Source organism: Pezoporus wallicus, unplaced genomic scaffold, assembly GCF_028554395.1.
Source record: "Pezoporus wallicus isolate ANWC-B61680 ecotype Strahan unplaced genomic scaffold, APGP_CSIRO_Pwel_v1 contig_5069, whole genome shotgun sequence".
Taxonomy (NCBI): Eukaryota; Metazoa; Chordata; class Aves; order Psittaciformes; family Psittacidae; genus Pezoporus; species Pezoporus wallicus.
In genome coordinates, this window is record NW_026642361.1 from 8977567 (window position 1) to 9003503 (window position 25937).

At 40.9% G+C, this 25937-nt stretch overlaps 1 protein-coding gene across 15 annotated transcripts in view; it reads left to right on the plus strand.

Annotated features, from left to right (window-relative positions):
* GRIP1 (glutamate receptor interacting protein 1) overlaps positions 1-25937 on the plus strand; it is a 322599-nt gene that overhangs the window by 258990 nt on the left and 37672 nt on the right. For 9 of the 15 annotated variants that reach the window (XM_057429476.1, XM_057429479.1, XM_057429488.1 and 6 more), the window contains 5 exons: positions 12048-12195; positions 13799-13968; positions 18799-18954; positions 24086-24272; positions 25509-25654. In XM_057429476.1, the coding sequence (XP_057285459.1) occupies positions 12048-12195; positions 13799-13968; positions 18799-18954; positions 24086-24272; positions 25509-25654 (807 nt within the window). Of the gene's footprint in view, positions 1-12047; positions 12196-13798; positions 13969-17946; positions 18103-18798; positions 18955-24085; positions 24273-25508; positions 25655-25937 lie in introns of all 15 variants that reach the window. The other 6 variants (XM_057429482.1, XM_057429483.1, XM_057429486.1 and 3 more) reach the window with 5 other exon arrangements.

The window sequence follows — 25937 nt, forward strand, 5'->3', positions numbered from 1 at the left end:
TTTGTAAAGGGAGTTTAGGCCTCTAGCTCCACTGTACCTACCTCACATTTGCTCTACAGGTGCTGGCATTTTGATGCAGTGAATCCCAGTGAGTCTCAAATCATCCACTCTGGACTAATGGATGCTTTTGACCTTCATTTCTTAGATCCTCGTTTGATTATCTGTACAGCAGGGAAAACATTACGCTTTTGCTCTAAAGGGTGGTTATAAGATAAAATCCTTAATGAACGTGTGTTGTGATGAATATTCAGAGCCTGCACCATACAATAGCTCTTCCCCAGCCACATATGCTCAGGGAAGCTTGAAAACACTGCTTAGTAATTAAGGCACGAGCATGGAAAAAGAAGGGAAAAGTGTTGCTACTCTAAATAGTCACTGTCTACCTTCTGCATGAGGCTCTTGAAGAAGGAAGAATATGTTACTATTTAATTAAGGAAGGGAGGTAAAAATAAGTTCATCGAGGCAGTATTCATTCTGGGGTTCATTAAGTTTGAAGTGCTTTGTGCCCACATGGTGACCGTAATATTTTTCTTTTAATGTCATTCTGTTTGTAAACAGACACTTCTGAGCTTTTTTTATGTTCAAGTATTTTTATAATGATTTATATTGATGTTCTGCTGATTTTAATCAACTTCCCCTTTGTGTTTTCACAATTTGCATGCACACAGTCTGTGTGGTGAGCTCAGCAGTGCTAAATGAAATAGCTGCCTTACGAGCACTCTGACCTCCAGTTTTTCAAGGTCTTTACAGCTTAGGTAAATTTGGGTGGATTTTCACTCATCAAAAAAGAGAAAAAAAAACAAAACAAAACCCCAAAAAATAAATACCCAGAAGAGGCTTTTTGGCAGTTTCTCCTTTACAGAAATTCAGTAATTACCAAATTACAAATCTTTGTACCTTATGATCACTGGAACATCTTCAAAGAGAAAAAGTCATCAGACAGGAGCGTAAGAGGACCTCGAGTCCCTCTGAGCCCAGCAGCGGGAGCTGCTCTGACAGGAGGCAAATGCCTTGTGCTACGCCAAAGGCGGAGCCGCACAAGAACCTTGCCAAGAGTGACCCTGGCAGCAAGCTGGCAGGCTGCCTGCTGAGGAAGCAGATGAAAGAGTACACTTCCCATTGCTGGTATTCATCAGTTATGGGGTTCTTGGGTTTCTAGAGGTTGTTCCTTGATTGGGATTTTGGGAGAAGAAGCATGGAGATGTACATTGTATATAGAGCAAGATAGAACAAGGGATAGAACAAGGGATATAGAAACTTTCCATTAAATCTGTAAATACTCTCTGTAGTACTGTTTCTGTATTGCTTGGAACAAGCACCAGGAAAGGTAAAGCTGGAAATATATAGGCAACAGGTAAACAATCCTGGATTAGTTTTGCAATATAGGATCAAAGAGCTTATGTTCACTGTGGCTTCTGTGTTGGATTTGAGGGCAGTTTACCTAAGTTTCTCTATTTCTTTGAAATGTTTTTGCTGAACTGCTGCTCAGGCAGTACCTAAGAGGAAAGGAAGGGCAGTTAATAAACTTGTTTCCTGACTCATTCTACAGAAGTTTTATTTCATGAGTGGTTGGCATTGAATGGCAAAATATCCTGTGCAACCCCTGAGAGCTGAAAAACTCTCACTCTGCTCCTCAGTGCATAAATACCAAGGTCAGATCTCAGCCTCAGCCTTCTGCATGGTACCATTTTATTCCGTGACTGTGCCAATGCATCAATTATTTGTAAGACATCTATGCTAGAGCAGAGCTTATTGAAAAGAGACCAGAGCTTTAGGGGAAAAAAATGGTACTGATAGTACAAACTTACAACACCAGAAATTCATGTTATCTGTTACGGGGAAGGATGTAGAGTTTAATTTTTCTTTTCTTCTGGTTTATACTCACCTAATAGGCTTTGCAGAGGAGTGGTTTATACTAGCCTGAAACCTCCTGCCTATTCAACCAACCAAAGTCTGTTGATTTCAATATTATCAGAAGCATACCCAAAGTAATTGTGAATGTACGAGACAGTATGGCTCGGTGCAGATGACCCTTGAGCAAGGTCTAGGCATGCACCTCAAGTATGCCAAGCAGCCCAGCCATATGGGAGTCGGGCTGCACTTGGGTCAAACACCCTGGTGAGAAGTAGAAGTGGCTGTCACAGGCCCAGCACCTTGCTTGTGTGGCTCTGCTGCTTCCAAGGACTTCAGTTCCCAAGTGTGATGGGGAGACAGGGACAACAAGTATCTCACTATCACAGCACTGACTTGTCCTTATTTACCTTAACTCTTTGGTGTGCATGTCAGTTCTCTTACCAAGTTGTCCAAACTGTCCTTTTCTCTGAAGCTTTTGGGATTATCCAAGATGTTGTTATCCTGGTAGAGCCCTGTGCAGATGGGAACTGTCAGCTTGAAACAAAGCTTGGGTGTTTGCAGTGTTTGTTCCCATCTGGCAAGTGCTGGCAGCGAGGAGCTTTGTGCTCTTTAGGCTTTTGAAGATAATCCAGTCCTGATCTAATTATTACTGTTCCCATTAGATGGAATCCTAGGGTCATTATGGCAAATAGACAAAATTTATGGGTACTGCAGCACTTTATATTGTCTGTAGTAGCATGTACTTAGCAGGCATACATTCAAGGCTGGCAGATAACAAAATTTGACAGACCAGCTGTGTCTTAGTTTGCAGACAGAGATGCAGATAGTGTTGTCCTTGTTTGTTCTATTTGTTGTGATTAGTCAGGTACAGAACAGTGCAAGAGCTGGAGTGTTTTGAAGAAATCAAAGGTCTTTTGTATTTTATTTGCTGTCCTACTTGCAAGAGCAAATAAGTATGAGAAGTTCTTTTGTACATATGTATCTATCTGTCATGTGGCCCAGAGAACTTGTGGATGCCCTGTCCACTGGCAGTGTTCAAGGCCAGGTTGGACGGGGCTTGCAGCAACCTGCTCTAGTGGAAGGTGTCCCTGCCCAGGGCAGCAGAGTTGGACTGGATGATCTTCAAAGGCCTCTTCCAGCCCAAACCGTTCTATGATTTGATGGTTCTGTGATTTTATCTGTGCTTGTGTAATAGAAAAAAATAGTGGTTTGTATGCTAGTGTCTCAGCAGAGGACTTTACATATTATCTGCACCATTTTAGGAGATGGTTTTAATAAGTGACTATTTGTGAGTTCCATTCCTGGAATGAAATGCAGATTGTTGCTGACTTTTGCAAATATCTGACAATCAGTCTAATGTTATATAGTGTTTCAGGGCAGTTTTCAGGAGCCATCCTTCAATAGGAAAGTGGTGTTTGAAGCCCAGGTTGACAAGCTAACCATAAAGGTGTATGTATAGGCTCCCAAGTTCTGAAACCACGTACTGACATCAGGGGTAGGGATTTAAGTTTTCAATAGTTCTTTAAGTGCCACCTGAGTTTTCAGTGTAGTATTCATTTTAAAGGTAACAAAGGAAAGGAATTGCAGAGCCTGGGCTTATTTAAAATGCATTCAGACTAACCTCAGAGGCAGATCCTCCATCCACCATGTCATTTCTCTGTTGTAAATTCAGCAACTGATAAATCAGGTTTTAGATCAACAGGACACGCAAAAAAAAATGATACAGATTAATGAAAAGTTTGGGATTTAATGCAGCTTTTGAGCAGAGAAGGGAACTAGTAAAAATTAAAGATGTCTGAGCATGAAACAGCAGCAGGAGGAGGGAGTGTCCCAGGAACTGGGGAAAGTCTTTTAAGTGAAAGGGCTTTAGGCGTGCTTTTGTGGAGAAAGGCTGAGAAAGTCCCAAGCAGGTTTTGAGTACATCCCCACTGCACTCACTGGTGCAAGCACTTTGAGGGCAGGGATGGTTCTTTGGCGGTTACCAGCCATTTCTTAGCTGAGAAGGGTGATGGGAGTAAGGGTGCAAAGTATGAAATTAGATAAAGGCAGCTCCTAAGCCTTAGATCTTAAGAACTTGGTTGAATTAGAGGCATATAAATGAACTGCAGGAATTAGGTGAGAAAAGGAAAATGGAAAGACTGTGCCAGTCAGTTGACAGGAATATGAAATTGCTTGTGTATAAGGGAGGAGATAGGCAGCACATTCATTTAGAGGATAATGTCTCCATGTTCCATTCTGAGGTTGAGAGGTCCCTCTGATTTCACTATTATTCATTCTGCTGGCATCCTCTTGAAATTATTCCTATTTTTCAGGTTTGAAATCAGATGATTCTGAAGGTGAGAGGGTGTAAAGTGCCATTGGTGGCTTTTTTCCTTAGCAGAAAACCTTCATGGTTTTCTGTAGGCCCTGTGAACTTCCTTTCAATGAGTAGCCCAGCAGCTCCAGTGCTGTGCTGTTACTGGCAATAAGGAAAAAAATCTGTTAGTTCTGGTTTTGCCCCTTTAATTACAGCTGAGATGGATAAAATTACAAAAGCTCTTGCTCTCTGTGCAGCCTGTCTGAAACACATTCCATAATCAAGGGAATGCTAGGAGCACACGTTTTAGGTAGATTACAAGTTGAGCCTTGGAGACTGCCTGTTGATCCTTTGAACAAGAACAATATTTAATTTTTTAATAGTTGTTTCCTTATTAAAGAAACTATTCTCCTCTCTCCCCAAATATTGCTTGCAATATATAATCCCAGTTTACTCCATACCAATGTATATTTTAGGGTGAAGTCTCACAAGTCAGTAACTTATTCATACTTTTTGTATTCTAGCTCTCAGAAGATAATTAGAAACACTGTCGTTGGTTTTTAGCATTTCAGAAAATCATTATCAGAGCTTGCTAGCTGGCATTGATTCTTGTTTTCCCATAAGGTCTGAGATGAAGAAAGGTTACTCTGCTAAATGAAGCATGAGCAAAGCAAGGGTGCAATCGCTACTCAATATTAGTAGAACAGAATGCCAGGGCCAGTACTGTGCATCAGTGCCCTGTGTGTGGTTCACTTATGACCTTTACCATCACAAAAGTATGAGGAATCGGATATTACTCTGAATGAGTGATAATGGCACTACCCAGCCATAGAACATTTTGAACGTTGTTCCTGTGCCCTTTAGACACTGCAGAAGCGTTATTCCTGCCTCTCTTCTTTGCTGCTACTTTCCCTTCTGAAACCATTGACCCATGATCCCAATCTCTATTTCTTAATTGGATCATCTTAAAAAATATTTAATTAATATTCCTTTCTTTGCAAAATGGAGATTAGGGATTTGTGGAGATCAGATTATCTTTGGAGTACAAGAAAAGGGTATTACGTAAATAGGCAGCCTCCCACTCCTAAAATTTAGTACTTAAATAACCATCAGTCTGCTCTGTGTGTTAGGGAAGCTTATCTAATCATCTGATTGGTGTTTCGTATGAGTGAATGAAAGTGCCCCTACAAAGGAAATCAAAAAAACTAAGGAATGTTTTAGAATGTGGCTAAAAAGCAGTGTCAGAAGTGTTTGGGCTTTTATCTCTGTGCACCTAGTGTGACCTGGCAAGCTACAAACCTGGGGAAAGAAGAAGGGTGTTAATGGGAAGAAGCACAGAGGAAAGAAAAAGGTGGATAAAAGATTGCCCACTCCCAGCAAATCTTTCTCTTGCACAGTAAAGTAGTTAGCTGTTTCTAGTTTGGGCTTTTATTTTGCTGGAGACTATGGAAAAGGCAATTGAAGAAGGTCGACCACCTATCACTAGGTTTCGCTAAGGCTGTCTCAGGGAAGGGAAATAGTGGGGCCATGGTAGGACAGAGAATGTAAGGCTCACTATCACAGGGATACACTCTTGCCACTGGACTATGAGGAGCTGGGACAACTTTAAATGTTATCATTCTTACAGAGAGGACATTTTAATGGACACAGAGAATGTTCTTTCTAGGTTGGTGTTCATTGAAAAAAAAAGGTCCTTAAGAATACAATAAGAAAACCACATGGAGGATGACTAGATTCATTAAGTGCAGTTTAAGGTAGTGTTTGACAGTAATGAATAGTCTGTGGATTAATGAAGAAGAGTGAATGTGAATGTGCTCAGAATCCTTGAGTGCTTTTATGTTGCTCCACTGCCAGCTGAGAAGTGCTGTAAAGGGCCTTGCAAACCAGTCTGCATGGAGAATGTCACTGCTAGAGCCACAGGACTTGGGAACAAAATTCGTCCAGTCTCTTAGAAATTTTGCCTGTTCTTTGAGTTTGTTACCTGAGCTCAAATCTCTACAACTGGCCCTGGATTTTTTAAGTGCCCTGTAAGAAATGTACAAACTCTGATTTTTGCATTTCAGCAATCTAGATTTTCAAAGGAATAGCAAATACTGAAAGCTCCTGTTGATAAACCTGTGGTATGTCTGACACCTGAAATTTCGAGTCATTTACGGGGGTGGGGGGGAAAGCAGCTTTTAACATTTCAACTCCTGCTACTTAAGACAGAAAACAGGGGTGCTAATGCTGATTCTGAATAGACTGACACAACTACACCTGCTGCGCATTCCCCACCATCAGTTATTCTATAAATACTCTGTTGAGACTGAGATATGGCAAATAAAGCCCAGATTTAGCTGCAGGAGCTGGGACTGCTGTCATCGTATTCTGGCCTTACACACCAGATTCGCCACTGCAGTTTCTAAGTACCTTCCAGTTTTGCTTTGAGTGCTGATGGTATGTGGTTGTCTCAACCTTTCTACAGTAAAAATAGACTGCAATAGAGTGTTTCGTGTTGGACCCTTTCTGTAACGCACATTGGCTCACATACGTAAGTACATACACCTCCCTACATTCTGTCATATTTTTGTTGAAGAAAGCAAGTTCAAGGAAATGGTTTTGCATTTCTGCATTTAAGGACTTGTGAGGGTCCTTCTATGAGAGTTTACTCAATAGATTTCTTGAGGAGCAATCGATGACTGACCCATATACATCAGAACTGCAGCATGTGTGATTGCTGAGCTGATGCTGGAAAAGAATCATTGATTTTTGTGAATTAAGAAAAGAGCACAGAGAGAGTAGAGGAAAGCAAGAATAAAGTGTAGGGCACTTGGGAGTGATTCAAACTGATCTGCTGTAAATGTTCCAGCTTTTTGCTCTTAAAGGAGGAGAGAGTGTCAGAGATTTCAGATTTTTTTCAGTCGTCAACAGTCTTCCTTAGCTTCACTAAAATGCACCTCTGTGATCCATCTAGTCTTTGTGTATCGGCACTGGAAATTGTACTTTAGGGCTAGAGGATGTTTTTCCTTTTAGGAGAAGTATAGAAAGATGTCCAGGTGTCATATGACCTCAGCTTAATGAGGCTTAGTGTTCTGAAAATATATTTTGAGTGTCCCAATGTTCTAATTAACTTTATGCTTTCTTGATGAGTCTGAGCATGAGGCACGTAGGTTCTGGGTATAAAAATTAGGGTTACAGAAAAAGAGAGAGAAGGTAAAGAATCAGGTCTACTGACAACTGAATGGACAAAAGAAGAGATTGCTGTACTTACTGTCTGTGGGTTGCAAAGATCTTGTATGAAGGGAACAAAGAAAGATGTGAGAAGCAGGAGAACACACTTTCTGACCATGAAAAAGTACTTCTGTGAAATGCTGTCTTCTGGTTTGACGGGAGAGAGGCGCATTTAGATCTGTGAATGCATTGCTACAAAAGCATTAAGACTTTGCACGGGGAGAACTGCAAGGTCTGAAGAACTGTGCATTTATTTGCTGATCTGAACCAGCACAGACTTGCTTTTTTTAATGCTTTTTTCCCACTGCTTTGAGTCAGAGAATCACAATGACAACAGAGAAAATTACATGGGCCTCCTATATACAATTTTAAGGTGAATAGGAAAGAAGCTTAGCAAGAGAAAAACCAGTGTGAGATAGTAAGGTACCCTCTTGTTTGTCACTCATGTCATTACTAGAAGATACAGCAGCATCCAAGCAAGATCGATAGCAGTCCTGTGGAGCTGTGGGTTTCAGTAGGTTCAGCTGGCTCTTTACAGTCAAAATCTGTTTTGACATCCTTCCTTCTTGGTTCTTTTTAGTTGCTCCAGAAAAACGTGATTCGTGCTTTGTATTGCCATGACTTCTGAAAAAATATAAAGCTGCATCCAAAACTTTCCAGTTAGAGAAGTGGGAAGCTGCAGAGCACAGATGATAGCAACAGAGCTTAGTGTACCTTCAGGAACAAGCTCACAGTATAGCAGCACTTCCCAGGTTTAAGTACAAGAAATATTTGGGAAGCAAATGCCTTTTTAGGGCATTTAGAGGTACTGTTTTACATGTTGATCCTTTGCTGCCGAAAAATAGCAGCTCATTTTTTGGCTTTCCCACTGTGGGAATCCTAAAGAGGTCTTGTCCTTCACCATCCACCAGTTGTGGAACTGGCTTTAACAAGCTGTGAGGATAGGTAAGGGTTAGCAGATATATACATTTACAAGGACATAAACACGTGTAACGTGATCACTTTATCAGGCTAAGATTTAATTCTTTTTTCAACTTTTAAAATGATTTGTGATTCTCTGTTGGGGGGGGGGATGTGACACTGCTTATTTTATCCACAAATTTTATATATCATGTAGTGTATTTACACATCGGAAAAGTATGCTAACCCCTTGTTGCCAGTGATTTAAGCTGTCAAATAAAAAAGGTATGCTGCTATCTAGCTGAAGAAATGTATTAGCATGCGGAATGTATTAGTAGTACTGCTTCCTCTGGGAGGTTTTAATCAAGCCTCTTGTACTGATTGAGATGCAGTGCTCAGAAGTGTGAAAAATGATTAACAAAATCAAAAATCTAGAGCATTTTTCATGGAAACATTCATCAGTATATCTTATGTAATTACATAGCCAATAAATCAACATAGTGTGTAAGTGCTTCAGTCACAGCATAAATATCTTAATGACTGAAACATCTTCACCCATGAATAATTTATACCTGTATGATACATTTTTCACATCCATGCTTTACTTCAACATGATAAACTGATACTTCTCTGTCAGGGAATGTGTGCTTGATTATTGCCTTCTGATTTCTCTTCCTTGTGTTTATTTTCCACAGTTAGACACACTCCATTTCTTCTCTTCTGGTTCCTCTAATGTAGTTATCTTATTTGTTCATCCTGTCTGGCTTGGTTTGCTTTCCCAGTGTATTTCAACAGGCACCTGGGAAATACCGCTAGAGCATAAGCTGATTATGCATTTCTCAAGTAACTTGGGAAAGGAGCAGACTCTTGAAAGATATACTCATTCTCAACAGATATTTAGTTTCCTCTTCTCAAGACAGTCATTACAGAAAGAAGTTGCAGTAGGCCAGTAACAACTTGGGCTTTGCCATTTTCTGGATTGATGTGAGTTCAAATGTTTGTCTCACAGTACTGATGACATTGTTTGAGTCTTCTTCCCATATGTTTGTGAATGCAAGCTTGTTTGTAGCGCCAGAACCCACTAGAATATTCAAGAAGAAATAATTGTTTTTCAGCACAGGAATGGAAATAGGGAATTCTTCTGTTCTGCTGCGTGTGCTTCTTTGGCTGTATGCAAGTCACTGTGTGCATTCTGCCTTACTTAAACACTTAACAAGGCATCTAGAGAAGAGTTTAATTGTGATAACCTCCTCCTTTAGTTACTAGAGAAAGACAGACAGCTACTGAGGGCAGCTCTTCCAACTCTAAAGCTGTTTAGTGCCTGAAGCTGCAAGCAGGAATGCTACGGGGTGGACTCTCTTTTAGGGGATCACACTTTAAAGTTTGGTTCAGATTTGTGAAGCAGCTTATTTTGGTAGTGCCTGTGAAAATTCAGCCTTTAAAAAATCAGTCCCAATTGAGCAGAAACAAAAATTGCTTGCATTTAATGCACACTTCCAAAAATACTTAATTTCCCCTTCACATCCTCAGGTTTCTAACTGGCAAAGAGATAACAGGAATATAAAAACTATTTCAAGTTGGGCACAGGGTAGGGCACGTAAACAAGGAGTTCTAAAATAATTAGCTGATGCTTTACTGATTTTGTATGTTATTTCATCCAAGCACCTTTTTTCACTCAATTTCTATATTCAGTTTACCTACGTTACTCTCTTAACTAGCACCTTAGCTAAGTGTTGGCTAATCAAGCTCTTATTCAATTTCTTGCATCATGAGGGCGTATTAGTTTTGAACAGTAATGCACCCTTTCACATTTTGTCTCTTCATTGTCAGAATTACATTATTGGACTAATTTTCTAGACTTAAGACTGAAGGGAGTTATCTTACATCTGTCTTCTCCTCCATACTTTGAAGCCGAATGCAGTTCTTTTACAGCTTCAATCTCAGGGACTTTGAGAGATGTTGCGGTTGAACCTTTTCTTACCATTCCTACAGCAGGCTCCAGTGAATGTAAATCTCGTCTGTTTGCTAGCAGGACATTTGGTAACTTTGCTCCAGCATAAGTTTTTGTTTTTTCTGTATTCTGATTGTAAGCACCTCCAAAGGCTTCTGATACCCCTCTCTTTGTCTCAGTCTTTTTATGTCCTTAAAGGATGCCTTCTGTATGCCTTCTGTTTACTGTATCTTATTCTTCTGAGATCAGTTACTGATTGATAGGTATCAGTTAGCAGTTCTCAGGCATTCTACAGAATGTACTTCACCCTTATCACTGCCTGCTTTGTTTTGGCATTTAGAAAGCAGATTGCTGTCTGTTTCTTTGTTCCGTCTAGCACTTGTCTCTCTTTGGCATAGTTCCTCACCACAGACATCAGTCATAACTGTTGCTGCCTCCTGTTTTTCTACTGTCTTTTTTTGGTGTTGGTCATTTACTATGCGTGTGTTGTTACAAGGCAGTAATTTATTCAGTGGCAGGATATTGCAGGGATCTTCTGAACCTCCTCACATGCATTTTGCTTTAACTCCTACTATTTATAGCTGTCATGCCTCCTGCGCTTTCACCATTTTCTCCTAAATTGTTCTTTCTTTTTGTGAGGGATTTCTGGTAGACCCTTTCTTTGTCTTCTTCATTGGAATCCCAGGCACAGCTACAGGTTGGGCAGAGAAGAGAGTCAGAGCAGCCCTGCGGAGAAGGACTTGGGGGTGTTGGTCGATGAGAAAATGAACATGAGCCGGCCTCAGTGTGCTCGCAGCCCAGAAAGCCAACTGTATCCTGGGCTGCATCAAAAGGAGCGTGACCAGCAGGTTGAAGGAGGTGATCCTGACCCTCTACTCTGCTCTTGTGAGACCTCACCTGGAGTATTGTGTGCAGTTCTGGTGTCCTCAATATAAAAAGGACATGGAACTGTTGGAACAAGTCCAGAGAAGGGCCACGATGATGATCAGGGGACTGGAGCACCTCCCGTATGAAGACAGGCTGAGAAAGTTGGGGCTGTTCAGCCTGGAGAAGAGAAGGCTGCGTGGAGACCTCATAGCAGCCTTCCAGTATCTGAAGGGGGCCTATAGGAATGCTGGGGAGTGACTCTTTATTAGGAACTGTAGTGATAGGACAAGGGGTAGCGGGTTAAAACTTAAACAGGGGAAGTTTAGATTGGATATAAAGAAGAAGTTCTTTACTGTAAGGGTGGTGAGGCACTGGAATGGGTTGCCCAGGGAAGTTGTGAATGCTCCATCCCTGGCAGTGTTCAAGGCCAGGCTGGACAGAGCCTTGGGTGACACGGTTTTTAGTGTGAGGTGTCCCTGCCCATGGCAGGGGGGTTGGAACTGGATGATCTTAAGGTCTTTTCCAACCCTAACTACTCTATGATTCTACAGTTCCATTATCATAGCTGTTGTCCTTAGACCTTTCTCTTCTTTTCTGAAATTTAATTTATCATCCTTCTCTAACCATGCCTGTTTTAAATTCCAGGTGGTTTTTAGCTTCAGTTGTTCCAGAGAGTGGTTCATGGTTCATTAACACATCCTGGTTCCCTAACCTAGTCCATCTCTGATTCTGACAGACTGAGAGCTCCAAGACGTGCCAGATTCACAAACTTCTTCTTGCTTTCATAATTTTCAACACTAAGATCAGATATTTGACACCTAAAATGATGCTGTTCCAGAATTTCTTTAAGTGACATGTTGTCTGGTTAGAGAAATAGAATAGCCATGGAGATTTTGTGGGGGAAACTATGAAAATGGTGTAAGTACTACATAGGTATAATACTGATCTTTTGTTGTCTAATTTTACCAGATTCGGTAGCAACAGCATCTGGACCGCTGCTAGTTGAAGTTGCCAAAACTCCCGGTGCTGCTCTTGGGGTTGCACTAACTACCTCGATGTGCTGCAACAAGCAGGTCATTGTCATAGACAAAATCAAATCTGCAAGTATTGCAGACAGGTGAGTGTGACAGAAGGCTGGCACTGCAAGTCCATACATCCATTTTATTTGTACTTTCATTCAGTTTGGTTTTAAAGAAACCCTTCCCTTTTTTGATAAAATGGACTGAACCAGACGCTCTTAAGGTTGCAGGTCTTAGAATCAGCACTTTGTCCGATTGTTTTTCCATACTGCCGAGTTTAAGACTTCCAGGACACAAGTTATTTTAGCTCATTCATGTAGTATTCAGTGGCATAAGCCAGCCCCCATGTAATATGTGACTGTCTGCTTGCACTATGCAGCACAGGAGTTTAGAGGTCTGCTCTGACTATTAAATGTAACGCTGTGGCAGAGATCCGCATTTAAAACAATACATAACCCACTGGAAGTAAGCCCACAGTGTGGAACAGCTATTGAGGGAAGTAAATTTTGAGGCTTTGCAACCTTGAGGTGTTCTTTTAGACTAGATCGCTCATTCTTGTGGCACAGTGAAATGGAGCTCCTTAGGTCTGGATTTTTAATTGATCTTGTAGAATACAACTGAGGTATTCCAAAGACTGGCTTCTGTGGTTTGAAGTTATTTTGCTGCAGCTTTTCCACTTCATTTAAATGTTTAAATAAAACCATTTAAACCATTTTAAAAAAATGGTAGATAGTTTTTCCCCAGTGGTCTAAAGCTCTGTAATAGAGCTGTGAGATCATTTCTGAGGTGCGTGCGTGTGTATGTGTGTGTGTATGTGTTTATACATATACAGTATATTTCTATATACATATCTCTATCGAAAAATTCCTTAAGTATTACGTTTCAGCAGCAAATTCCTCCTGCATGTCCCCAGTCACCCTACCTTGTAACTTCTCTCTGACAACGGTGCTTTTGGTAGCACCCACTTGTAGCAGTGAGTCTACAGCTCCTCTGTGGGCTTTTCCCTACAGTAGAAACTTTGAGAGTGACGGCCATTGATCCAGGGGTGTTCTCCAGTTCAATGGTGCAGGATGCTTTAATTTTCTCCCTCTGTTTTTTCCCATTTCGCAGGGGGTAACCAATTAAAGGAGCTGTCCACTTGACTGGTACGTCGGGATGCTGACTGCTGTGTTTGCATTTCTCAACTCATCCAGTAGCCAGTCTCTTGAGTGCAGCAAGATTTAGCAGATAGCCCCCTCCCCACCCCACTCCTCAAGTCACCATGCTAGCCCTGGTTTCATTATTTGTTTGACTACTGCATAATTTCATCATCATGTATAGCTTTCGTACTAATAAATGTTTGAACTGTAACTCAGAAAATGATGAACTGGGTGCTTGTGTGAGGGATATGTGACCAAGTTATTTGAGTCTCCTTAAGCTCTTCTCATTTTATTCTGCTGTCATTCACACATATTTTTATAGTCAGCTATCCCATTCCAGTTCTGTGAGTGATGTCTTGGCATCTACTGTATTAACTGAATTGTTTTTAAGGTTTGTACTAATAGATATAAAGTCTGACCAGTGACAATGCCTACAAAGCACAAATCTCTCTCGAAAAAAAGAACGCGTTCATACTTGTCATGACCAGTTTGAAGGCAGTAAAGCTCATTTGCCAAGCAAGGAGTATACCTGATCATACTGAGTTTTTCCCCTTTTATGTAGATGTGGTGCATTACATGTAGGAGACCATATTCTGTCCATTGACGGCACCAGCATGGAGTACTGTACACTGGCAGAAGCAACGCAGTTTTTGGCTAATGCAGCAGATAATGTCAAACTTGAGATCCTTCCTCATCACCAGACACGGCTGGCACTGAAAGGCCCGGAGCACGGTAAGAGGATCTGTAACACCAAAGACTGCTCTTATTGTTTCTGCCTTTCACTTTGGCTGCCCTTGCTGAATGGCCAAGAAAGCTATCATGGCAGTTATGTCTGTAAATGTTGTTTCAGCTCCGCAGGTTATGGTTCTGCAGTTTCTGAGAAGCTCTGAGTTTTCTCGACTTTAATGTACCCTCTGAAATTCCTATGGATAGAGAGCGAAATGTTTTACTGAGAAGTGGCTCTGCACACTTGTAAATGTACATAAAGACACCTGTTGACTCATTGCTGCAGTCATTGGAGGGGCAACTTCAGTAAATGAATCTCTAAATTGCTTCTTAAATGTAGAGTGGGGGAGGAAGGACCACAGCCAACTTCTTTTCAGTATATCAACTTGTTAGCCTGTTATGAACACTTCATTAGTAACATCTGTTCTCCCCTGAAATACCTGAAAAAAAGCCCTGTATTTTCTCTTGTTAATGGCATTATTATTGAAAGCCATCATCTTTCAAGTACTTCTGAGATTGCTTCATGGGCTCATTGTCAGTGCTTATGAAAAAGGTTTGTTTCTAAACAGTTCCCTAGATCCCAGACTTTTCACCGTGATATTTATTTCATACCAACATGCTTGAAGAGAATAGCTTCCCAATTTCAAACCAAATATATATTAAATGTCTTAGCATTTGAAGATGGGGGCTGCCTGTCTTGTCTTCTAAATAATCCATAGAAAGTGGTTAATTCATGGTATACGTAAGTTCAGTCTAACGTATTGCACGTTGGTGGCAGTCAAAGAAATAACAAGGGTTACCAACAGACAAATACGTACCTGTGTTGCAGTATGAACCAGTGGTACCATCTTCTGAGGCTGTGTTACTGTGCTTCTGCCTTCATTAGACCAAGACAAGATTTCTGAGGCCTAGACATGTCAATGATGGTAAATATTCTTGGACATCTATCTAAGATCCAGGCTGTCCCTGGATAAGTGACACTCTGGTCAGTTTGTCAGAGTGGTAAATGTCGAACTAGTAGCTGGGGAGATACTCATTTCCCCTTGGACCAGGGTGAACAGAAAATAGCCCCTGTTCTTCCATTATTCAGCACTTCTTTCCCCTTTCTACTTAAGCCAGTTAGAGGGGCAAAGGAGCAGAGAGTGGTACTGCAGCAGCAGAATGAGATGGAGACCAAATTTTGCAATGTATTTCTATTCTTTTCAGTTATGACAGCATGTTGCAAATGGGTTTTTTTTAAGTGAAGATGTCACACAATCAGTTTTTGGCTGGTTAAAGAACCTTTGAAGAGTGTTGGTTTTGGGAAGATAAGTCTCAGGGCCAAAGATTTATGTAGGTGATTGTGTAACTTGAAGCAATTATTTCTTAACCAACATTTAAAACAAAATGATGCCATTGATGTTCTAGTCACCTTGACCCAGTGTAGATGCTTAGAAAAAGTAATGTTCTTGCCATACCAGGGTTAGGAACTGATCATTAAAAAATCCTATCAGGGGGATCTGCAAGGAGCATCTTTTGGGAACAAATCCAATTAAGTTGCTTTCTTAAGTAAGGCAGACTAACTGTGATGTTTACAGCCCTTCCCAGCCCCTCACCAGGTAGTAATACTCCAGTATCACAACCAACTCAAGGTGTAACATGCATTATGGAAGCAAGTACCCTCTTGGAAGCAACCTTTCATCAGGTGTGGTGTGTGGCCTAGGTGCTGCAGAGTTTGCAAAGCTCCTTTTATGTATCTGGGCTAAGCTGAATCCTTAGGGCTGTATCTGTTAAGCTCAGTTATTGGTCTTAGGGGAACATGTTAGGAATTTTAAGGGCAGGAAATTTAGCATATAAAATAAATTGAAATTTTAGCCCTAAAATAAAATGGAGAGCACTATAAAAGATCAGATTTTTTTTTTCATATTTTTTTTTTTCCTTTATACCGTGCTGCTAACATTCATTTCTCTTGCTGCCCCATTAGTTTTATGTTCACTGTACACAGCCCTGGGTTGGAATAGCTCAAATTACCACTGAATTACTACAGTTACACACGATAGGATTTTCTTTTACAGAACTTTTGTTGAATTGGGATTATTCTTGTTCAAGCTGAGCAAACCAAATCTGTGTGCCTCCCCGCTTGGGAGGACATTTTTATCTCAACTCTCAGTGTGAAAATAAAACATTAAAAAAAAGAAAAAAAAATCAAAGACTAGCAGATAATTTCCTGCTGGAAGCAGTCTTTTTAATTAAGCAAAGCTCACAGCAACCTGAAAATAATGAAAATCCACCTAGCCATGTCGTTCTTATTAGATTTTCATTTTTACACCGTAGTTAAAAGTTTGGAAATTTTGCTGTCTGTGTGTGTAATCAAATAGACAGTTTCATCTGAGAAGATACATAAGTCTGTAAGACACCTATGGCTATATCCGGCTACTGCTGCTGTTTCTGGGACTCTCGCTGACATGAGATTTTCCAAAGTCTCTGAGGTCACTGGCGATTGAGCCCATGGGTGAGGCACCCCAAGGCGCGGGCTGGCAGGTACTGGCATCCCACCCAACCCTTGCCTTTGGTATCTGTTGAGGGCAGGAAAACAAATGGATTCTTTTGATTCAAACACATCAGGGCACGGAGGGGGTGCTCTGAGACAGACCCAGGGCACCCTGATGAAAGACACAGGAGCATGACTGGGAGTGCCAGGGCCTCCAGAGTGCCAATCTCCCCACAAGGCTGTGGGGATATGATGGGCCCCTGTACTCTCCTTTTCCTCTCCCTTCCCTGGTGTGTACTCCTCCCCACAGTGACAGACGTTGCTTTTGAGTCAGAGGAGGGTTAATATTTTCAGACAATTAGCAGATCATTACTCATGTAAATATGAAGTGAAATGAAAGAGTAGCTTTTCTTCTGATACTGCACAGTGCTGTGGTGACTACGATTTTCCCACACAAGGAACACAAGGTGTGGGTCCAACCTAAACAGTCAAGATTTTTGGCTACTGTTATATGTGTCTGCAGCCATTATAGTTGGAGCAGGTAGCATAGAAAAGCAGTACAGCTCATGGACCAAAGACTACGTGTGGTTTCACTGTATGGGTGAACCCCTCAGTCATCTGAGTGAATAGTTTATAGTGTTCCTATGTAGTTCAGCAAGCACATGGTGATGCTAAATTTCATGATAAATAGACTGTATTTAATGAGGGGTGACTTCAGTCATTTTCCTTTAATATTTGACACATCAACTGAGATGCTTCCCATTCTCTTGGTAAATATTGGCCTTCATTTTTGGCATGTCCCAGGCTGCCCATGCTTAGAATCAGCGTTAAATATGGTTTCAAATTTCATCCAGAAAAGGGTCATTTTAAAGATTTAAAGATCAAGTTGACAAAAAAAAAACACAATAAATTGCACATCCACCTAATCAATAAGAACTCTTTTCTTTATTAACCAGGCTTCAGGATACAGGTTTTCAGCTGCTGGTCCAGGGAAGTTGTTTACTGCACAGAGTAGCATAATGCCAACAATAGATGGTGGCAGAATTAAAATGTCAATGCAGTAAATTGAAATGACTGGCAAGTAAACATCTCCATTCCAGGTAGTGCTATTTATAGTATCTGTTGGTCTTTTTAGCAGATGAATGCAAGGAGAGACTTACTAACCTTCAGTTAGTGATCAGATGTAATACCTTAGTATTTTCTAAGGAATTCTGCAATCTTAGCTCCTAAAGCCAGAGTGAGATTAGAAATTGATTCAGTACTAATCTTTTTAAAAATAAATACAAGACCAAAAAAAAAAAATCAGAAGCATTTATTCTGAGAAAAAAGAAATACTATTTCTGTTCCTCAGCTTAGCACCCCCTGGTGAGAAGACAAGACCAGGTTATTTATTATTTGATTTTCATTTCAATTTCCATTTTTGACTTCTTTTTTTGTTTGTGCAGTTCAGTTACTTTTCCCTCTTCTCTGGTCCTTTTGTTTTCTGATTTTCCATCATCCCTTCATGTGGGCAGTGAAGTTTCAAAGAAGCAACAGGCAACTTACCTGGGATTCGTGTGCCAGCAGCCACAGCAGCCTCCTCACCTACCACCATTATAACACCTACCACCCTGACAATTGCAGGATGCCAGCCTTGAAATTCCAGAAAGCATCTCCTCAAAAAAGCCTTCGTAATGTTCCACACTTTTTCCTGCTGACATAGTCTCTCCTCCTCCTCTTCTTCCTCTTCCTCCCTCCCCTCTTCTTTCACTCATAATTTTCCCATTTCAGGCACTAAAACCTTTTCAGTTTTATGAATGCTACACTTTTTCATAGCCATGCCAAGGTTATTTCTGACATTTTATGCCTTTTCTTTCTGTAACAAGGCAACTTTTGTGGACAGAAAAAGGCTTGAAAATTCTGAATGAATCAGCTCTTGCTATATGAGTAGACCGTTAGATTTGAGTAGTGCAAATAAAGCACAATTTCTGCATGCGAAGCATTGCTTAAAAATACTTTGTCAGAAATCACCTTCTACAAAAAGGCATTTCTAAAATCAGTGTATCTAGACATATTGATCTGCATTGGTTCATGGATATGTGTTGAAAAATTTAGTTTAACATTCTTTGCCTAAAATAAGCTGTATCCAATGAATGTACTTTTGGTATCTACATTATCTTTGTTAGCTTCCAGCAGGTATTTTCAGGAAATGCTGGCTATACTGTTACCTAGGGTCACCTATGTGGTTTAATGTCTTTGTTATCTGAAATGCACAAACCATTCCTGTGCATCATACACGTTGTTTGATTCATTGATGAGTTATAGGCATGTGCCACGCTCTTCTATGAAGAATGAGTGCTGTGTGCCAAGTGTCTGATTTCTTACAGCAGCTTTGGTGTCTTCGTCCTTCTCTCCTACCTCCATGAGTGCATACAGCCTGAGTTCCCTGAACATGGGGACCTTACCTCGCAGCCTCTACTCCACCAGCCCGCGTGGGACAATGATGAGGCGGAGGATGAAAAAGAAGGACTTCAAAAGCTCCTGTAGGTGGTAACAGCATTTGCTCCAAATGTGCAGTGAATGGGTGGAGGAGGGGGAAGATACAGGAAAAAGGTACAAAGTACCTTAATTAATACGTATCTACTAGGCAGAAGAGAAATAATTGGAGTTTCTGTTAGATGTAGGGAAGCATCAGCATACAAATATTTGTCCAAGCTAAAATGAGATGAAATGCAGTTTAACTGTCTAATCTGAAACATGTAAAGCAATGTTTTCTTCAGACAATTGTGGAAGAGTTTATTATACCATTACTTATTTTTAAATACCTTTATTTTTAAATACCTTTATTTTTAAATACCTTTTTCAGCTCTTCCCGTTTCCACCAGAGATTAGAATTCATAGCTGAATAGTTCAAAACAGATTGCTGGTAAGCTCAACCAACTATCATATGACAGAAGGAGAAAAGCTTGCCACAGTACCTCCTAAGTAGTTTTAATGTTTGTATCTACATCGTAACCTGTATGGTCAATTTTGTGAAGAAGAGCAACAAATAACAGTGAAGACTAAATAGCCTTGTTTCTGACGACTCTCTGGGGTTCAAAGCATGGATTTCCCAAGAGTCAGTAATTTCCCAAGTCAGCGTTGGATATATTTCAGGCTGTGCCACTTTGCATATTGCCAAGTATTCACTGAGCCAGAGGAATATGGCTGTATGAGCACATTGTTTCCCAGACTCTGTGTAAGTGCTGCCTCTCCTTTTGGCTTGTACATCTTTGTGTGATCCTCAGCAGCTCAGTTCCTCCAGAGCAGGGAGCTGAGAACTGCTCTCTAAATGATCTGTTCCAGCTAATTAATGCTTACAGGTCCACTCTGGAAAAACTGAGCTGCTGTGCATTACAGCACTGCTGCCCTGTATTAAATATTTCCCATGGTGATAGTAAAACCAGAGAAAACCAGTAGCCTCCATCTAAGGCCTGTCACTGTGGAGTTCTGAGGAAACACTTGAAACTGAGGTTTTGCTTTCTTGCAGTTTTTTGTTGCTTGCTTGTTCTTATTTCATTTGTAAAGCAAATATTTTTACATAATGTTTGCCCGTAAGTGCGTTTTTTATTTTTACTCTGATCAGCCATTTTTCACAACTCATTTATTGACATGTTAGCTTCCAATACATTGTTTTGCGTCATGGGGAGATAGCGTGTCCATCCATGGCGTGTCATCAGGAGGGGTCCAGCTCTTACATGTCCTCATGTGCACATGAGAAACAGTAGTAATGTTACTCTAATAGTAATTTATTTTAATGGTAAAATAATGCTGGATGCAAAAAAAAAATAGCTCATCAGTTGTGTTCTATTGTAGCTGTTCAATCCAACAGAGGACTGTTAATCCTGAAAGCTAATCCTATTATGAATCTTGGAGACAGCCTTTACTTGTGGTGGTGTATTTTTAAGACATTCTTCCTTCAAGGGAGCCATGCCCTGCAGTTTGGTATCCTGCAAAGAAAGGCTCAAAACAAGGCCAATGACATTAGATTTAAGTGGGACAGTCACATAAGCACTGAAGGCCACCTGAAAGATTCCTCAAGTCAGAAGGCCCTGGGGATGACAGGCTGCTATGATTAAATAAATCTCTAGCTAGGAGGAATTAGGATGAGGCTTTGTTATGGGGTTGTATATTATGTATTTGTGTTGTGAAGTCTGGATGTAGAGCATTAGAAAATACGCAGAACTGGCCCTATCACTGAGTCTGTGTCTCACCTCAAGCAGTGACTACATCATGATCCCTGAATCAGAGCTGGCTTTAGAGGCACTTACTGGCCAGCCAGGCTTGCTCGCCGTCTCCATGAGCTTGCCTTTTAGCCCATGCAGAGTTCCTTACTCCAATTTCTAGACTTTTAACCATACTTGTAACTACAGTAACAGCCAACTTAAAGAGACCTGCACTGCACTGAATGTGCTAGAAATGACTGTAATAGAGAATAATTGGTCCTAAACTGTACCCTTCCACCAGCCATCAACAGGATTTGGAAGACCTTGCCCCTCTCCCTTTGTGGGAAACTCATAAGAACTAGTTAGCATTGACTGCTGTCCTTTTCCTAGAAGAGGAAGAGCACACTCAGTTTTAGTGGGATTTTTTATTATTTAATCCTCTTGGATAACTTCAGGGTTTTATTAATGTAACTTCTAATAAATCTTTTAAGATGTCATTTGGGAAGAAAAGGATGTATTGGTGAAGGGTGCTATAAAGTTTATGTTTCAAGTGATTTAGGCAAACCTGCATAATTTCCTGTGATCATGCTAAACTTCATGATAATGAAGTGTGATGATACAGCAGGGTCCGAGAGTTTTATAGCCATGATTTCACAATCATTGCATTAGTTAAACAGATCTTTCCAAACACGTGGCTGTAAAAGTCAAAGGCTTGCCCTGCTCTCACGTGCTTTGTTTATGCCACTTGTTTTCCTCTGCCTTCTTGTTTTTATTTTGTTTTCATTTGTTTTAAAGTATGGTATTCATTCAGGAAACTCTCTAGATCATTATTTAGTTAAAGTTTAAATCCTGAAGTTCACTGTTATAGGCCCATATTAGTACTTGAAAGTGAGACACAATTTTATGCCAACTTTACATGATGCTTACTAGATACCACCATATCTGGTAGAAATTAGAGAGGACCATAGATGCACATGGATGCTGTTTTCTCAGTACATCCGAATTAGCTGCTGCCAGGAGGAACCATGACCATTTTGCAATTTCTTGAGCGTTAGAGCGGGAGACTGCAGGCATAATAATCCATGTATGTACCTTTAAATACATCCTGCTCTGTTTCTCGTATGGCTGCAGGAATAAAAGTAACAAGTACGTAGTCTTCACATTCAAGATTATTATTTACGTCACTGCAGAGCGTTTAGTAAACCAGACCCCAGGAGTGTTCCTAAGAGTGGGATGAAAACTATAGAAATATGCTGAAATGTACCCCTAGTAGTAGCAAGCCGGGTTCACTACAACTGCATGTACATCCATGCTCCTTTTTAAACCGTTAAGGCTACTTCCTGGCCTATAAAGCTTCGAATCCATCAAACAGCAAAAAGAAATGGCAGTGTTTGTTGCTGCAGTTATTGTTGCTACAAATCCCAACGTGCCCTTAAATCATGGATTTGGGCACTTGCGGCATTTTATAGAGGCTTAGCAGATAGCTGTTGTTACATGACTTGAAAACATATTTCCATCTCTGCTTTTTTTTATTTCTGGTCCATTTTCTTTGGGAGTGGGAGGAGTTCCTAATTGTCACTTTCAAGTGTCCACATCATCAAAATGCTTATTGGGGTGAGTTTTAAATCCCACAAATATTAACTGAATTTCCCAATGTGAATGAAAAACTTAGCTGTGCTGAAAGCTGAAATAAATGTTTTGAGACCTTTAGGCTCCCTAGTAGGGCATTGGAAAAAGAGTGAGAAAGTTACAGAGCCTGCTGCACAGGAGGAATGGAAGCACAAGTTGTGGGAAACAAAGACACAGCTAGCAAGTAATTCTTGTATGCCCTCAAAGAAGGGGAAAATGGAACTTTTTTGAGCTTGGATGCCCTAAATTTAGACATTTCTAGAAGTTGTGTTAGGTGATCTGATATTATATAAACTCTGAATTTATCTGGTTTAGGCATATTTTAACCTTTGCAGCAGTGAGGACTGGAGAAACTCATTTCTTCAATGCAGTGAATGCAAAAGCTGGTGGCCATTTCTAAAAACAAATTAGTACTTGCATTTGGATGTGACCATGTCTGAGTGCAGATAAAAGAAACAGTAAGAAAGAAGCTATTGAGTACCTAAAATAATACACAATCCTTAGGAAAATTAAAATTCAAGTAAGTGAGAATTCGCAGTAATTTAGAAAAGGTGATTTCAGAGTTGAAAGGAGCTTTGCTGGGAGAAAACAAATTAATGAGGAGTTTGACAAGTGAAACTTTTGGAGCAGAATGTCATTGCCAACTGTGCCACATAAATCAGGTTTTATTTCAGAGCAAAAGGCTAATACTTGTAGCCCCAGAGTGTGGAAAATACTTATACAACTTCTGGCATCTTTGCACGGCTGTGCTGGTATTATCTGTAGTATGGAAACAGCAACTAATTTTTTCCCACATCCAGGAAAAAAAATCCACAGTTAATCTCTCAAATAAACCTTGAACTTTTATCTAATTCTTAGTAGCTCCTGCAGGCAGAAACAGATCTTGAAGGAAGTTAGAGATGGAGAGGCAATGGTGTAGATCTGTAACACGAAAGCATTCAGATTCCTCAGCATTGGAGGACATTACTGGTCTGAACAGGAATTGAAAAAACCTAGCTTTCTGTGTATGACATAATGGAAGGCAGTAGTTCGTCACTGAGAGAATTCGAACAATGATGCAAGACATATAGGCAGAGATCAAAGAACTGAAGGTGCAGTCTCCTCATTTCATAGGTAATTGCACTGAATCCCAATGTTGGTTTTGTCTTGATTTGCTCTTTAAGGCAGCCCATTCAGAACAATAGAAGGAGTGAATCGGGAGTACAGAAGTAGCTGCCTGTGTTTCTTACAGAAGTGTCCCCCAGGTCCTTTGAGAGAACCCAAAGAACCTTTTTTTCTCCCAATCTCTTGAGATATACTGGTTGCTAAAACAGAGGGGTTTGTTCAACTTACACTACCCAATTAGCCTGGCAAATTGCTGACATGTAGCAAACATATACAGTGTGGCAGGAGGGCATCCTTATTTGTTGCAAACAAGCCTGGGCCATGTGCTTTGCTGCTAACAACAGAGCATTGCTGTGCAATGTTCAAAAGAGCTTGTGCGAATCAGCCTGAGTAACAGCTGTGCTTGCACTTCCAATTCCCTTAGCTGCTGTGAAAATTCTGCTTATCCACGCCTCAAACCTAGTGCAAACAGAATTCAGGGATGTTCTGAGATTTTGGGGGTGGGAGTGTCAAACACATCTATTTTACTCTTTTTGCATTCTAACATACAACCAGATGTTTTCTATTCTTTTCTGTGTCATAACTGTTGATGCATAATTTATGAACCTTAGCCTAAGTTGACTTTAAAAGAGATGTTTCATTGACTAGGTTTGTTGTACAGATCAATTTGCTCAAAGAGCAATGAAATTTCTGCTGTGTATGAATGTCTCTCCTCCTGGTCTGCTCTGTTTTGTAGTGTCTTTAGCCTCTAGCACTGTTGGTTTGGCTGGGCAGGTTGTCCACACAGAAACCACAGAAGTAGTGCTGACAGCTGACCCCATGGTGGGGTTTGGGATACAGCTCCAGGGTAGCGTGTTTGCTACTGAGACCTTGACCTCTCCACCTCTCATTTCCTATATTGAGTCTGACAGTCCGGCGGAAAGGTGAGCTTCTTTCAGTTGGCTGCTAAGTACATTCTGGTGAGCATTCCTTGGGGTACTTTGGGCTTGTTGCTTTCAATTTGTGACAAATTGCAGGGCCTTGCTCAATGCAAGTGTGGCAAATAATAAGCTGTGTGTTCTGACAAGGGTATTTCATATGCTTGATCAGCTGTAAGAAGAATGACAAGCACCAGTGGTTTTGTCATCCAGAGTCCTCTGGCAGGAGACTGGAAGCTATATTCAGGCAAAAGGGAGGGGAAGAGGGAAATGGGAAACATTGGAAATCAAAATAGTGGTAATTTATTGTGCCATGGGGGAGGGCAAGTCCAGCTCTATTCAGTTCGGGTACAAAACCAAATCTTAAGGAATACGAGAGTTTTGACTTACTAATGATTTCATTGCAGCATTTCAGTTGCATTTTCATGCTTATATATGCCTTCAGTCATGGCATGAGGACAATAGTAGTTGCATAGGCAAGTACTAGCCATTATTGCAGAGCTACACCACCTGTAGCCCAGTGTCAGATGCAGAGGTGATGTCCATGGGTGGGATGGAGGCCTGAGGGCCATGCCTGTCTTCCTGAGCCCCAGCACCTAATGAGCACAACCCATGTTGGGAGAGCTTGATGGTGTCTTGGTGCAAAGGAGCAGCAGCAGCTTCTGTCCTGCTTTGTGCCCAGGTAGACTGTTGGGCTGCTATGCCACACTTACCCTTCAAGGTTAGGTTGAATGTGTTTGAGCAGATGCTTTGTATCAGAAATAGTTCTGCCAGCAAGACTGGGAAAGTGATTGTCCCCCCGTACTCGGCACTGGTGAGGTCACAGCTCAAACACTGTGTTCAGTTTTCGACGCCTTACTGCAAGAAAAGACATTGAGGCACTGGAGTGTGTCCAGAGAAGGACAAATGAAGCTGATGAAGGGTCTAGAGAACAAGTCTGATGGTGGGTGGCTCAGGGAACTGGGGTTTTCTAGCCTTCAGTGTTCATTCACCAAACTAGTTGTCAGGCTCTGGGACAGGCTGCCCAGGGAACTGGCTGAGTCACCATCCCTGGCAGTATTTAAAAGACATGTAAATGTGGGACTAAGGGACATGGTTTGGTGGTGGACTTAGCAGCATTAGGTTAGTGGTTGGAATTGATAATCTTAGAGGTCTTTACAACCTAAACAATTCTATGATTCGATGATAATGCTGGTTCTGGTAACGTGCACATCTGGTTGTTTTGTATCACTGTGTATCAAGGTGTGGGGTGCTGCAAATAGGAGACAGAATAGTGGCAATAAACGGTATCCCAACAGAAGACAGCACTTTTGATGAGGCCAATCAACTGCTCAGAGACTCCTCTATCACCAACAAGGTCACTTTGGAAGTAGAATTTGATGTTGCAGGTATGAATGTACTGTTATTCTGTCTTGCAAGAAAAGTGAATGAATAAATCCCAAGCACATTGTGAGTGTTCGGCATCCAAGGTGGAGACTTTCTTCTCACATATACAGCATTCCATTTCAACTGACCCATTTGAAACATGTATCTTTTTGTACAGCTTTCTCATTTCACGTAGAGAAAGCCCTGCAGCGTGCTTCAGAACACAAACAGAAATGACAAGACCTATAGTAAGATCTGGTGACAGTCCCTCCTCTGAGTTATTTCCAAACATTTTTCTGCCCTGAG